The 15,958-nt window shown below is 39.5% G+C and overlaps 1 protein-coding gene across 4 annotated transcripts in view; it reads left to right on the top strand.

Moving 5' to 3' along the window:
* The window catches only part of pde4d (phosphodiesterase 4D, cAMP-specific), a 128,515-nt gene that overhangs the window by 8,278 nt on the left and 104,279 nt on the right, over nt 1-15,958 (top strand). For 2 of the 4 annotated variants that reach the window (XM_077601535.1, XM_077601534.1), the window contains exons 3-4: nt 3,777-3,868; nt 13,225-13,463. In XM_077601535.1, the coding sequence (XP_077457661.1) occupies nt 3,777-3,868; nt 13,225-13,463 (331 nt within the window). The remainder of the gene's footprint in view (nt 1-3,776; nt 3,869-13,224; nt 13,464-15,958) is intronic. The other 2 variants (XM_077601539.1, XM_077601540.1) reach the window with 1 other exon arrangement.

The raw sequence follows: 15,958 nt of genomic DNA, 5'->3' as shown, positions 1-15,958 counted from the left end.
AGCTTGTCTAGGTAATGCACAAGCGCCCATGGAGTTTTACAAATGGAACAAAAAAAAACCCTTGATTAACATGGCAAATGTGCATTTGCCTTCAAAGAGAATAAAAGCTTCAACCAACTCATCTCCACTGACACTGATAGGACAGCGACGATAAAAGGCTGAGTTACTTTCGAGGGATTATTCGACGAACAGCCTTGACAAAGAAAAAAAAATCACACAGCATACTGAAATTCAAAAGCCCCTTTAGACAGCTGTGGGCAAGTGGACCCTTCACGTCCCGATTGTGTTTTTTTCTCTCTCTTTCACTTGCTTAATGTGATGAATTGTCATCATACTTTTACTAATGGTTGAACATTAAACAAAAATGCATAACTGGAGCAAAATGGCATTCATAGAGAGCAGTAATATAGTGGAGTATACTTTTTGTTCATCAGCGTTGTGAACTCAAATTTTGTTAAGGGTTGCATCGTAGTTATGGTTTCTGTCAAAGGGCCCTCACTGATTGGACATTGATTTTTTTTTAAAAGTCAGACGGCAGTATAAGTAAAAAAAAAAGCTAAGCTTTTACGTGACAGACTGCAATTTTAAAAAAAATATTTGTGCACCCAACATTGATGCGCAAACTAACATTTTTTAACATTCCCTCGTGTGGACTACTGTTCACATATTCTCCTTTTGCTTGTGTTGGTGTCATACTGCTCCTTGAAAATCCTCCCACGTTCCTAAAACATGCATGATTTGTTCATTAATTACTTTAGATTGTCCACATTATGTGTGAAAATTCATTTTCCCGTCCCCTGGTAAGGCACTGTGATGTCCTAGGTTCAGGGAGTGGCTTGACACAAGGAATGTGACATTTGTCGCCAATTACTTTGCTTGACAATTCTCCAGAGGCTCCAGTTATCCCTGTTTCTCGTGCAACTTTTCCTCATACTTTTTCCTTCCTCTCACTTTTCTGCTGTATTATGCTTATTTAAAGAACTCTGCGTACAACCAGCTTCTTCAGCAAAGACATTTTGTGACCTTTTGAAGGGTGTCGATTACTGGCTTCTGTACATTAGTGTAATTTGCAGTCTAAATGCTTAAAGCCCAAGAAAAAGAAATATGATGATGATGTGATGATAACCATATCGAGTGTTATCTCGCCTTAACGCTGCAGCTGCAGTTTTATTCAATTACAAACTGTCAGTCAGTAATGTTTTTTTTCTTCGTATTTGTCTCCGCTCAAATGAAATAAGGAAAAAAGAACAGCAGTTGTTAATATGTTGCATTAAAAAGTGCCTATTTTATTCCTATTTTACTATTACTTTAAAACAAGGGTGTCAAACTAGGGTTGGTTCATGGGCCACATTAACGTCAACTTGATTTCATGCGGGCCGGACCATTTTAGATATAATATTTAGATTTTTTTATGTAAATTGATTAAAAGAACTGAATTAAAAGCCCTGAATATTCAGGTTTTTTTTATAGATCTAAAACAATGTTTATTTTAGCTTTTTTTTAAACATATTTTTAGATTTTATAAAATGATTTTTGAACTAAAAACACAAAAAAAAATGATTAAAAAATTACAATTATTGATTTGAAAGGGGGAAAATCAGGAAATTTGATATACATCTATACTCTTCATTTTAATTTGATCCTAAAACAGAAAGTCGGCACTCATGATTTACTTTCCCGGACCACACAAAATGATGCGGTGGGCCAGATTTGGCCCCCGGGCCGCCACTTTGACACATGTGCTTTAAGATATAATGTTTGCTGAATGGCTGATGAATTAAAATAGTTGAGTTGTTGAGATACAAGGCACTCATACACCAACTGTAACGATCATAGACAACTTGCTTAATGATCCTTAGCTCACTGAGAAGACTGCACCCTTGCTAAAAACTAAAGGAACAACTTCACTTTCAGCTCAGACAGAAATCAACCCCCTGGAGTTATTCCGAGGCACCCGCACCACTCCCGCTGATCTTTCAAGCACACCAAGAGTCACAAAAATGAGAAACTTTTCTCACTAAAGCCAGCACTCTCCTTACACAACATTTGGCAGACCTGAACAATCGCAATCAAAAAGAAAAAAGACACATTTATAATGATTTAAACGTCCATTGCTGTGAATGGCAGTCATTTAATTGTACGTCAATCTTTCTTCTTTATTTATGGTTTTGAGACTACCTAACCCAAGAGAGAGAACAGAGCTGCATGTTATTTTTAGTGAGTAACTTATTATGCCAGTAAGAGCAGCAGTTTACTTGAGTTACCAACAGATGCAAAATGTCAGCTCTCTCAGGAAAGGATGTTCATTAGCAGTCCACCACTGACTGATAGATATAGGAATGATTTCCCCCTTTTTATTAATTTATTTATTTATTTTACAACTAAACTCAAAGGTTAACTCATTTAGCTGTGTGAAAATAATATTCAAGGCAGGTCTCGTATTAGGCACTGCAGTTGCAAACAACATCTACAGCAAGCATCAAGATCGATAGATGATTTTTTTCTTCCTGCGACCTTCAATCAAAAGAGAGCGTTTTAATACTGAGTTAGAGCACAAAGTGGAAGACACCAAGTTATTTGGCAAATTACTTGATTGTCATAAAATTGAAATATACAATCCTTACAACCTTCCAAGTTTATTCTCTAAATGTTAGACTTTAATAGTAGTCTTGCAAGTTTGTTTTTATAATTGTGCCTGTTTCTCAAAATTCTTTAGATGCTTATTATTTTTAACATTCACCATTCTATCATTTTTTTCATTTATATATACATATATATATATATATTTTTTACATACACTATATATATCTTAATATATGTTCATCTCATGTTGATCGTAGTCCCATGATATTCATATATCACTATTATCCTGACGTTACTTTTTTCCCATGAATTGATACAACATAGTATCACAATCCTTTATATTGTGTCATAAATGTTTCATGAGAAAACTTTAAAAAATATATTTGTATAACTGTAATGTATTTTCCTACGAGTACATTCGCACAGTTAACGATTTATTTTGTTGCAATAACTACTACTCCTTTGCCTACATTCCTACCTCAATTCTAGTAATTACCGGGCCAGGCTTTCACTCAGCTATTTATTGGAGGTGTCACTCATTAGTAGCACATCACTGTGTTACTGAGAGGGTCCATAATTGTTTCCCACTGCATGGATCATGTTGCAAATGGCAAGCAAGGAGGAAGCTGCAATTATTTACGAGCGGGTAACGGTATTATTCGGGAACGCTTACCTGCATCCAACAAAGGTTGCGAGACAAAAAGACCGTGTGGGCCCCATTTTTAATTCCGGCATTTAGATGTGCCTTTCTGCTTGGAGTTCTTGGGGATTTCTCTAGCTCAAAAGGTTTTCCACTCGGTATAGGACATTCAGTTCAGTCATGTTCAAAAAAAGACAATAAAACGAGAGGGAGTCAGCCAGGCAGGTGTAGACTGGGGGTTATTAGTACAAGTAAACATAACAGGGTTGTGTAACTCTGGTTGTTAATTCACTGACCTTTACCTTTTACTGCCTAATGCATTCTCATAGGCCAGTGAATCCCTGCATGACCCCCACACTCATGCTTGCACACATATGCATTGTAAACACAGACTTGGTTGTCAGGGAGATCACAGCGTCCTCGGGCTCTGATGAGATCAACACAAAAATCTAAATGTTTCCAATTGTTGGTTTATGTACAGATGTTAATAGAGTATCTCCTCAAGCTTCCTTCGCAACACACACACAGCATCTTTTTTCTCCCCCTTTGCCAGCCCCCATCCTGATCAAGCGTGTGAGTGAGCCCTGCGTTGTGCTCACCATGCACAAAAATGACCTGTCAGTGGATGCTACCAAGCTTGACAGTGTGAGTAAGCTACATCTCAATCACTGTGATGACCTTATATCTTCAACATAATCATCCTAATTTCCCCTTAAAAATCCTCCCAAAAATTACAAGCCAATGTGCAGTCAATGTACAGTTGAAATGAATAGCGGTAACATTTTGTTGTATTAGATTGTAATTAAACCCCCTTTTTCCAGCAACTAAATACAAGGAATTAACATTTTTTACTTATGAAATTAATTAGCTATGCCACAGAGACAAGCAAGTAAATCTGAATGTAAAAAAAGAAAAAAAAAGAAAAAAAGAAACTCATAGATGGTGTTTAGACCCCTGACTGGATTGGTTTCTAACATGGTGCTTCTCCAGGCACGAGCAATTGACAGGACCCCTGGAGGTGGCCCCCATACAGGCAGTTGGGTCGATAAGGAAGTTTCACTGGCCTGCCAAATATCTAATGTCCTGTACTTTGGAAGAATGGGTTCTTCAGTGGTTAAAGGGTTATTTTAATTTTATAATCTTGAAGAACAGGAGGAAATGTGTAGAGGCTACAAAGACATTTAAGTTGACCAAAAACTGTAGAATCAGGCCACACCAATTTGTCAAAAGTTTAACCTGTTGTGGAAAAAAAACCTTTTTGTCATTGTGAGACATCAATGGTTGTCCATGCCATATTGTCCTTAATGTTTCCCCTAGGAGAATAAAAAATGGCCTGTGTCCATTGTCTGGTCAAACAAACTGGTTGAGGTTGAAAGAGGAAACACCCAGCTTCACCTTGGTGGATGAAACAAGCCGCTTGTGTGATGTTCCTCATTGTCCTTTCACAAAGAATGACCAATCTTAATTTATCCTAACTGTGAAAGGTATCTCCATGACTAAATCCATCCAGCCCCCAGCAAAATAGTGACCTTGCACTGTTACTGAACTCTTGATTAATGACTATCACGGCAATGCCGACACCATGACGCATTAGCTGGCCATCGGTATGGCATTTGCAAATGTTGGTAGGGTTAAATCAACCCTCGATATGAAGCTCGATAGTATGTTACACAGTTTTTTTCTTTAAACAACTGGAAACCTTTTCATTCGTATGACTAAACAAAAAATACATGTTTCCTCAATGCAATCTAGTAGATGTGATTCAAGGATATTGGGCAGGCAAGCAGAGCATCGCTATAAGGTTCAAGGTGGAGGAAAGGAACAAGCGTGGAGATCTAGAGGACAGCTAATTAAAGGCTCTGAGGCAAATTTAGCATGCAAAGATGGAGCTAGTCGCGTTTCTTGTCGAGGGAGGGATGCAGGACCATACTGATGAATGTGCTCTTGCTGACAATGATTTGGGGGGTGGCACACCCAATCATTCGCAGTTATTGAAGAATAGTCATGAGTCACCTTATCAGCGTCGCCTTGGCAACACAGATGCAACTGTAGCCCCAGTGAACGAGCCAAGAGAATGGGACAAAATGCACCTCACCATCAATTCCTGCGCACACATCTCAGTTGCTACATAAAGCTGTGAGGGTGGGCTCGCAGCCAGGTGAGAGAGAACGTACACAGTGGCTAATGGACAGAAATTTCATTTCATGCAAGGAAACAGCCAAAAAACTAGGCTTTTAATTTGTGAAGTCAAATGGATCCAGTAAAAAACAACAAAAGAAAGCATGGGCACTCAGGTAAAGGACGATGCAGATGTGGGGAAAATTGAGTGACGAATTACATTAAACAACATTAGTGCAGGGTGACATGATAAGAGAGATGGAAAAGTGACAGCTGCTGGAAATAACCAGTCGTTATATGGAACAATAGATTGAAAAGGCAGATGAGTCTTTAAATCTCCAGCGGTAACATTTTTTTGTAGTGATGACAACAGTGCTTGCGTTTAATGATTGCCCTAACTACTCAGCATATTAATTTTGTTGACTTTGTATCCCAAAAGACTCTTTACTTGTTTTGCTAAAGCGAAGCATCTTATTAGTGCCAGAAAGAGCAATTTGTTCATTCTGCATTGTCTGTACCGTTTTTCCCTCATGGGGGCTGTGGCGGTCCTGGAGCTGATCCCAGGTGACAATGGGGAGAAGCGGGGTACACGCTGAATTGTTATCCAGCTAATCACAGGACACAATGAGACAAACAACCATTCAGACTCTCAGTCATACCTACATACGGGTAGTTTAAATCATACTGCCCTACCATGTATGTATTTGCGAAATGGAGTGGCAACAGGGTACCTCAGGAAAAGACACCAGATTCTGACCACGGCTACCTCATAGCTACGAGGGGCTTCTTCATTTTGCCATTGTCTTATGCTTTGCCGCTGGACCTTTTCACACTGGGCTGCCGCTAGTGTGAACGAGCTTTTAGCCTTGATTTCCTCAAGTGCAGTGTGCAAATTTGAAGACTGCTTGATTTAATGACTTCCCCAATGACAATTGAGAATCAACGTCCCTTAAAGTAGAGGCTGTTATTTAAGGAAAGCTGGTCATTATAAAACGGAGCAACACAAAGAGTGGCGGTTACAGTAATCAGTATCGTCTTTATCAGTAATTGGCCAGGCCAATTGATTTGTTTTGTGAGCAACTGCTTATCTATCTTCATAAGGGCGGTGAGCAATCTACGGAATATTTGATAAAATTAAAAAACTCAATTCATCATGCAGCGCCTGATATTGCACATGTCCAGTCTCTAAAGACTGCCAAAATTAATTTGTTTTAGCTGTCTGATACCAAAATTTTGGATTGTTTGTCTGTCTGCTTCCCTGACTAAGTAGGTCCTGTCCTCATGTAATAGGTGGAGGTGTTAGCTGGCCTACTATTTATTCATTATTAAAAACTCTTCCAAAAGAAAACATCACCAGCCGCCCACCATTCTCATTTCACAGCCTGTTGAGCACATTTAAAATGTGATTAATCTTGCAGGTGTTTGGCAGCATGCTTCGTGAGAGCATTGGCTTGACGTATGGAGAGTGATTTGTGAACTGTTTTCGGGAAGGCCGCTATGGTGATTTCATGGCACGATAAAGCAGCCATCCCTTCGGGGTCAAAGTGTAGCAGTTTTCAATTCATGCCTGACCAAGTGGATTTCTCTCCCATGACAAACCCAATATAAATATCAGACTCTTGCAGTGGAAGGACTGAATACATTGACAGGGATGTTTATTCTTTATCTTCAGTGTTGTTCTCCGACATTGGCTTTTTGTACAAAATTACAGTAAATGTGATGCATTTGTTGCGATAAATTGCTCACGCCCCAAAAAGCTCTAGCTCAACATTCACTGTGAACAGGAAGGATAAGCAGTAGAATGTGGTTTAATGCACATGACATTGTGGGTTGTTTGGGATCACCATAGTCACCATATGTCTTTCTGGGCTGGTAATTTGTGTGTCGGTATATTCCTGATATCGTGCATTGTAGAGGAGTTTGGTCTTACTTACCAACTTGGCCAGATGATCCTCAAATGTGATTCATTATTTTGCAGTACAGCACTGGCAAAAGGATTTACAATGAAAAGTTGAAAATAATGGCAAATAATTTGTTGAAAAGCCACCCGATGGTGCTGTCGTTCTTTTGCCTAACTTTGGTACCAACGGCGTTGAATCGATTCCCATTTGGTTTCGGTGCGATTGCAAGTGTGAATGGTCTCTGTGTGTCCTACAAGTGACAGCCGACTAGTCTAGGGTGCTTTTCGGACCAAGTCACCTGACATAGGGTCCAGGACCCTGCGACCCGGACGAAAATGGACGAATACATGAATTTGTTGAGAAATGACACAGAGAGATTGCAATTCAAAGCCATATGAGACAAAAATAGTTATCATATTTGTTCTTTGAGCATTTTTAAAATGAAAATTACATATTTGCCATCTATTGTGCTGACATCATAGCATAATCAGTGTCTGCTAGAACTTTAATTATTATTTTCTCTTACATTATCCGCCCATATTTTCTGAAAAACATGCAACACTAGTCCACTCTTTAATTTACTGGCAGTGGCATGGGATCTGTAATGCAAAAGAATACTATTTGACGACATATGGCAAAGATGGAAAGCCTGTCATAAAACATGGGCTGTTTATAAGAGAGGTTTTGTGAAACAAGTAAGCTTGATATCCTTTTTTTTACACATTCAGGATTCATGGTCTAAAATAGCCAGGTGAAACAGCATAATTGGTTGTTAAAACACACACTCACACATGCACGCAGAACTACACACACCCTGTAAATTCCAGGGTGCAGCCGATAAACATCTCCTTTTAAAAATGTAGACCATATGTTCATGTTTATAAGTGTGCATATATCTGTATAAGGAGAGGTTTTACTTACAGTATGTAAAAGTACAAATAAATGGCTAACAATATTTTACAAAAGGAAGTGCTGATTCACCAAATTTAATAAGTCATACCTTTAGAATGTCAAATGTAATTAAGTAAAAAGTACAAAAAATGTTTTATACTGTTAATTTTACTGTCTACATTACCTGATTCAAACATGGGCAGTAGTGGTACTAAAAATTTGACAAACAATTCATGCTCAAGGATTGTATAAATGGCTGAAAAATCTACTTAAAATGATTGGCAAGTTTTTATTTTTACAGTGTGTGCATGCTGAAGATAGCATCTTCACAAGGAGTATTGACATCACTTTTACCACTCAAAATCTCAAGCCTTCTCGTTGGGAGTGACAAGATACAAAAGAAGCTTTCAATAAGATAAGGACAAAAAGCTTTCCGTGAGTGTCTTTCAAGAGTATATATCCACGACGGCTTCAGAAAAATGAGGGCATTCAATTCATTTTTTTCTTAAATGGTAAAAGAGCACTTCTGTGATTGTAACCTTTCTTAATAATCTCCTTCATCCCTTTTGAAAAACTCTCCTTTCACTCACTTTACATTGCGTCTCTCCCTGGCTCAGTTCAGAATTCCTTTTAAGATCACTTCTCCGATTAAAGAGCCAATTTCTGAAGTCATCCCGTAGAGAAGAATTATAGTATAGCCCAATGAAAAATTGTGCATTTTTCACAAGTTATCCTATTTTTTTGCGGCTCCTTCAATGATCTTGCTGCAGGAAACCAGGGAGGGGGCCCTCAGAATCCTGGCAAGACTTTAGTGCTTGAAGCAGATGGTGTAGATGGAATAAGCAGCAATGAGATAAATTGACATGAGAAAAGTGAGCCATCAACATGCCGATGCCTTTACATTATTATTATTCTTATTTTGTTCATCTACTGATCCAGCACAAACAGTTTAACCAATGAGGTTTTTGCTGAAAAGCACCTGACTGCAATCCACTGATTGCATTTCCGAGATAACAGATTGGTGCAAATTGTTGGGTTGGATATAAAATCTGCGCTCACTGCAGTCCTTTGTGGAATAGTTTCCTCAACCCTGTGTTAGGGTGTCCTGCTGCAAAGGGCCCACATGTCTTACCCCTTTACCTATGTGTCCACTCCAGTCCACTTCTGCCCTCACTGAGGGTCGTAACTCAAAAACAAGATCCTGGATACAAGCTACTAAAATTAGTTTAGGTGCAGGTTGTCCTGGCTCTCCCTTAGATGTCAATGCAGGGTTACTGCTTCTCCACATTGAGAGGAGCCAGATGAGGTGCCTCGGGCATATTATAAGGATTTCCCCTTGATGCCTACCTGGTGAAGTGTTCATGGATTATTCCACTGGAAGGAGGCCCCAGGGTCGACCGAGGGAGGCTTTGTCTTCCAGCTGGCCTTGGACTGACTTAGGATCCCCCTGGAGGAGTTGAATGAAGTTGCTGGGGAGACGGAAGTCTCGGCGTCCCTGCTGAAGCGACCGGACGTTGGGAGAAAGATGGAAGTTGATTCATTGTTGTGCATAGCATTTTGAAAGCAGCAGCTTTGAAGAATTCTTCTGAGTCAAATAGCGAATGAGGTGCAATTCTAGCATGACGTTGATTGAAAATTAAACTTACTGTCATAGTTCAATACAATTAAATGGATTATTTTCCAACTTTTTAGTCTCCATTTAGATTCTGCACCATAACTAGGGTATCAGTTTAAATGAAGTGTGATTTGAATGAGCGTTATTAAGGCCTATGGATTAATTCCAAAGGTAAAAACAGTTTTCCTTCTCAGTTTCTACTCGGCTTCTTTAAGGTTGAGGGGGAGACTTACTGACCATAGGGTTGTTTGCATTGATTTGTTCTGTTCTTCTGCAGCCGCCAAATTTCTCGAAATGGCCCGGGGAAACCAGCAATTTATTTTGGACTGAAAGAAATTGTTCTCTAGGCATGGCACAGAGGGTAACCGTCAAGGCGGTAGCATACGTTGTTGCTATGTCTAGGATTGTTGCAAAAACCAATACCCTCTTTGAGATTGGATTCTGTGTTTATCTTCCTCTCTAAATGATTAATCCATATTATAAAAAAAGTATTGGTCCATCCTTTGTCAAACCAACCGCACATACAATGGAGCTTGACGATAAATGTGAATGAATTTGAGCTTCAGTTCAATGGCAATCTCTGGGAAGAGAACCCAGTTCACAGTTTTAAAGCTTTTTAGCAATGTTTGTGTGATTAGGACAAGAACGTCAGACAATGGAAAGATGGATTTTTTTTGTTTTTTTCACACAACTATTTTAACGCTGAAATTCAGTACCTCAGCCACAGACTACCTCAGCAGCAGTGAGCATAAGGGATAAAAACAGTGCTTTGCTAAGCTCATTTGAAACTCCCAGAACAGCAGAAGCATACTGTGATGACTGCCATTAATCTTAAAAAAAAACAAGAGCCCAACACCTGCTAGCTTTCTGCCTACATGAAAAGTCACACTTTTTAAAGACCAAAGGTGTTAGCTAAGAGGCAAAAGTGTGTATGCAGAGCAATAATTTGACTTCCACATTTCAAATGGAATGACTCGACCTCCAATTGAAGTACATCTCAAAAGGAGAAGAGTGCAGAAGTGACACACTAGGCTAATTAACCTTCACATGATAAATTGTCTCTTGAGACATTTGGTGCCTGATTTACTAAAGGTTTGAAAAAAACTGTGCTTAATTGATTGCACAGGCAAACAGTGGTTTAAGATGATCCACTAATCAGGCATAACTACGATTGCCTCTGCTAAATGAACTAAATTGCAGCACAGTTAATGTGCATGTTATTATTGGATTTTATGGAGATTTATTAATTTAGCACATACACTCTGAGTCATCAAACTTGAGATGACTTGTGCTGGATAATTTAGTTCCAGAAGTGTTAAGTAAGGTACAAACCAGAAAAGCAGTGGCGTAGTCATGAGAAGAAATTATCGAAATATTTTTTTTAAATATCCCCCCAAAAAGATCACAAAATAAACAGGATGTGGCGGGTGGAGAAAAGTTTGTTTTGTGGTCTTAAGGTAAACAATTATGTAACACGCCCACCAATGGAAGTAATACGTACTGTCCAATTTATTGCCCCCGCCCCCTCCTTGGATTTGAGTCCAGATTAATGACTGCCTTCAACGACTGCAACATTTTATAATACAGTGGACAAGTAGTATGATAGCAATATCCTGTTTATCCTTATCACATTTAGGGTGTTAACAGGTATTATAATTTAGCTAATTGAGTAATGAGATTAATCATTCTGTCTTCAGCCTGCTTAAATAGAGAGTTAACTAAATCACTTCCCTTACTCCCCTCACTATGATGATGAGTGTAATGCACGTAATTATGTGCAAATGGCTGTTCAATTGCTTTCTGAATGAGGATTGACATGTTGACGGATTCCCATTCATGCGAGTTATTGCTTTGTGAGGCTTTTTTTTTGGCAGTTACATTCTCCATTTTTTATTTAATTGTTTTGTGTAATCCCACCCATTAGTACCAAATATTTCCATTTTATCTACCAGTCCGTCCGCTTGTCTGTCCATCCCCAATCGACCAGAATGAAGCAGGGATGTGAATCTTACGTGACCAAACCTTGTAAATAGATTACTAAGCAAGACAGCCCTGGCAAGAAACCCAGATTTTTTTACACAATGATTTGGACCTAAAATGGCTTAAATTTTTGAGAGGTAGTATCGGACCAAAGGTCTTCCAGAAATTAATGATTGATTTGTTATTCCATCAGTGCAATATGAGACAAAATGTTCTCGTTTGACCTGTGGTGGCATAACAGGTTATCGGGAAGAAAAATGTGGATTAGGGTCCCCTTTAGGTTTTAATTACTCCCCCTCTCTATCAGTATAAAAGCTTGTGGCGATGGATCTAAATGTCCTCGGTAATAAACCCCTTTTGGTTAAGTAGATAGCGGTCTCGCAATATTTGATCAGTCTAACAACTACATGCTAACTCAAACAGAAGAGTGCTTTACAGGACTTACTGGGCCTTGTAGAAGATAAGGTGGCAAGAGGGCCAACAGCGAATAAATGTCTCAGGCTAATCCAAGCATGACCTTTTTGTAGTAAACCAGATAGTCCCATTTAAACTATCTCTAGCTGTGGACTTTATTGTGTCTATTTTTAGTGAGGGACAGTACTGCTTGTACACAAGATGTGGAACTATCACCTGGAAAAGAGCAGCGTGAAATGTTCTTGTTGACGTGTGAGCCTTGCTTACAAGGCAAGCGTCGTTATTCATGCCCAGCAAATGAAAACCGCTCCGTTTTGGGGCAAGATAAATTGTCACTGTATCGGCTTCAATTTATCATGCTTATTCAGCTTGCGCATTTGTAACTGTGCGTTCATGTGTGCCCAGAATCAAGGATACCCCTGCGAGCGCTTGATAGGCAAATAACTGATTACCTTTCTGCTCTCCCTAAGGGCACTTAACGCCGAGAAACCCAAACAAAACAAATAATAGACGACGTTAAATTGATCTCCATCTAGTCCACTTCCAGCTATCTGAGCCTTGGGTGCATTGTGTGTTCAATAAAAGGAGAAAAAAATTGAAAGAAAGCTACTCATTCTAAGTTCAGTACATCACCATCCTGACTGAAGGAAATGAGTCATTTGTCTGACTATAATAGAGTAAGTCTGTTTCCCAGCATTGCAGCTGTCTTCAATATATATGGGCATCGTTTAAATAATCCGTTCACTTTATGCTACATCGATCAATTTAATGTGCTTCTTCTTAGTTTACCTTGGTGCTTAGAAGTAACCCCGCAGGAAATCATGCCATAATTTGCAATAAAAGCAATCTACCTCAGTGTGACTGGAAGCAACACAAGCGCATAATAAAAATAGCTCCAGCAGCTTTGCCTAACTGAGTCACATTATGGATCATGGCTTTTGCGCCTTTGGGGTAGTAAAACGTGCTTATTTTGTAGGATTTGTGCAAGTCTGACAGTGTGTCTTTTTTAGGACAGGACTGTCATTTTTTTTCTGTTCCATCTCTGCATTCTCATAATTCTGTTCTTTGTACCTGTCCCTTAGGTGTCTGATGAGTCGACGGACCCCCAAGAGACAGAGTCTGTCACCTGCATGGAGCCCTTTTTGGTGCGGAGGCTGTCCAGCCGAACTGTGCAGCTGCCCCCTCTGGCCTTCAGACAGGCTGAGCAGACGTACTTTGAACGCAAAGTGGACGCTGATGCTATCACCGTTCCTCCACGGCCGAACACTCTGCCCCTTCGTATTCCACCTCTCATCGCTATCACCTCTGCAGAAACTGGCAGGTATGACAGCATGTGCATTTTTATGTCAAATGCAGGAAGAAATTTTAGGGTGAATTGTGTTTATATCTGTAATGAGGGCTATAATCATGGTTCTCAAATTTGGGATTTGTGTCTGCAAAATAATTAGGAATAGTCATTTGAGAGCCCAAATTCTCATTAACATGTATTGTCACATTAACATGATATACCTGCATGATTAAGGCAGTTTTAAACCAAATGTGTTCTATTTTGGGAAAACTCATTTTTGTTCTCTAGAATATATTCTTTTTATGACAAAATAAATCTTTACCAGAATAAAATTAGGAATTAAAGAATACATTTACACTGTGGTTTTAAAATTACTAGTTGAAATTTAACATCAACATTTTTATCCAGACATTATTTTGAGAAAAAATACAAAGTCTCAATGGACTACAACTTTATATTTAAAAAATATACAAATATTTGTTTTATATTACACTACAAGATACAAATATCCGTTCATTCATTTCCTGGATCGCTTATCCTCACAAGGGTTGCAGGGGGTGCTGGAGCCTATCTCAGCCCATCTATGGTTCAAAGTACAACAAGACAGACAACCATTCACACCCACACTCGGTACTCGGACGTTTGGTTGCCGGACATTTGGTCGCTGGACGTTTGGTCGCCCGGACGTTTGGTCACCCGGACGTTTGGTCGCCCGGACGTTTGGTCGCCGGACGTTTGACAACATTACAGAGAGTTTACTGTTGAAACCAGCTCTCAAAATTATATTCATGAGAGAGAGAGTTTAATATCTAAATATCTACTGTTGAAACCAGCTCTCAAAATTATATTCACCCGGGCGACCAGACGTCCGGGCGACCAGACGTCCGGGCGACCAGACGTCCGGGCGACCAAACGTCCGGGCGACCAAACGTCCGGGCGACCAAACGTCCGGGCGACCAAACGTCCGGGCGACCAAATGTCCGGTCACCCCCACACTCATACCTCTGGCCAATTTAGAATGGTCAACCAGCCTACCCAGAATGTTTTGGGATGTGTGAGGAAACCGGATTACCCGGAGAAAACCCACGCAAGCCCGGGAACAGGCCACGCAGGAAGGTTCGAACCTGGTATTGAACATTCGAAGTCAAAGCTGTGAGGCCAACCACTCCTGTCTACACTAATACTATGTTTTGATGAATTAGAGTTAGACAACCTGGGATGTGCGAAAAACTCTAGCTAGCCTCACAGAAGTAATTAAATCAATCTTGAGTGATGCTCAACTGAGAGAGCAAGTCTGTCTGCACATTGGGAGCACGACCTTGCCATGAGTGAGAGAGAAATGACAACCCTTCAAGAAAGCAAGATGTTCCGGAGTATGTTTAGCACAAGTCAGGCTTGAGAGACAAATAAGCATCTCATTCAGTGCTCCGTATGAAAAGATGGTTTTCACATCGGGAAATCGGTACCATATCCAAGTAGTTTAAATTGATTAATTTCACGGTCAAATGCAGCTGTCAGTGGAAGTCCGTCAAAGATAAACAAGGTATCTCCTGACTTGGCCTCGATCGTTAAATCAGGAGTCGATATAGAATTTTGTACATCAGTCACGTTGCCTGGGTGTTCACTTGTCCCAAAGCTCTTGTCATTGTGAATTAGTAACACTTTTTCTGTCTTCTTCCTCATGTTGTTTTTCTCCTTGCCAACATTTTGGGCAGACCTGCAGTGCATGGATAAACAAGAACATGAATAAGGCTCAATTGAAATGAGGGGTTCGTACAAAGGAAAGGAAACAATTGATGATTGAGATGCAAAAATAACAGAAAAGAAATTCCAGTATTCTGTAGAGAGAAGAGAACGTGAAGAGCAAACTTTTATACTGTACCAAAAAATGCCTTCTGTGTTTCCGACATTTCTGAGGCTTTGTTTAAAATCTGTCCCCAAACAATACAGCAGCTGCATCACCTGTTTTTTTTTTATTACAGCCAGAGGAGAAAGACAACCCAATGGCAATATTGAGCGTATTTGTTGTTTTTCCCACAAAAGATGATAGATACTGAAAGGTGTGTGAGATTAGAGGAGAACAGATTATTTTCCTTAGGATGACTTTCATTTTCAAATTAGTTAGATTTTTTTTATTATTTCATAATTTACCCTTCTGTTTACCTTTTGGTGTCGCCTAACTAAGAAAATATCCAAATTAGATCATTAGTTTTTTTTCCATCTGAACTTTTTAAATAAATAAAAAAAAGTGTAATCACTAGGGGGCGACCTATGGATGGATGTGTACACTAGATGGACGCATTAATAAATCAATAGTAGTTTGATGAATGTATAGGTGTAATGGATGGCTTAAGACGGGGTCTAAGTCATGATGGATAAATGGTCAGATGAAGCCATGGATGAAAAGATGGATAACTATGATGGATTGGGAGATAAAAATAAAATAAAAAGGCTTTTTGGATAGATGGTAACAGGAGATGGATAGCTTGATAACTGGTTGAGCAAATAGATGAATAGGTGGACAAACA

Source organism: Stigmatopora argus, chromosome 5, assembly GCF_051989625.1.
Source record: "Stigmatopora argus isolate UIUO_Sarg chromosome 5, RoL_Sarg_1.0, whole genome shotgun sequence".
Classification (NCBI taxonomy): domain Eukaryota; kingdom Metazoa; phylum Chordata; class Actinopteri; order Syngnathiformes; family Syngnathidae; genus Stigmatopora; species Stigmatopora argus.
Note: the sequence above shows the minus strand (reverse complement) of the source record. Positions and strands in the feature narration are given on the sequence as shown.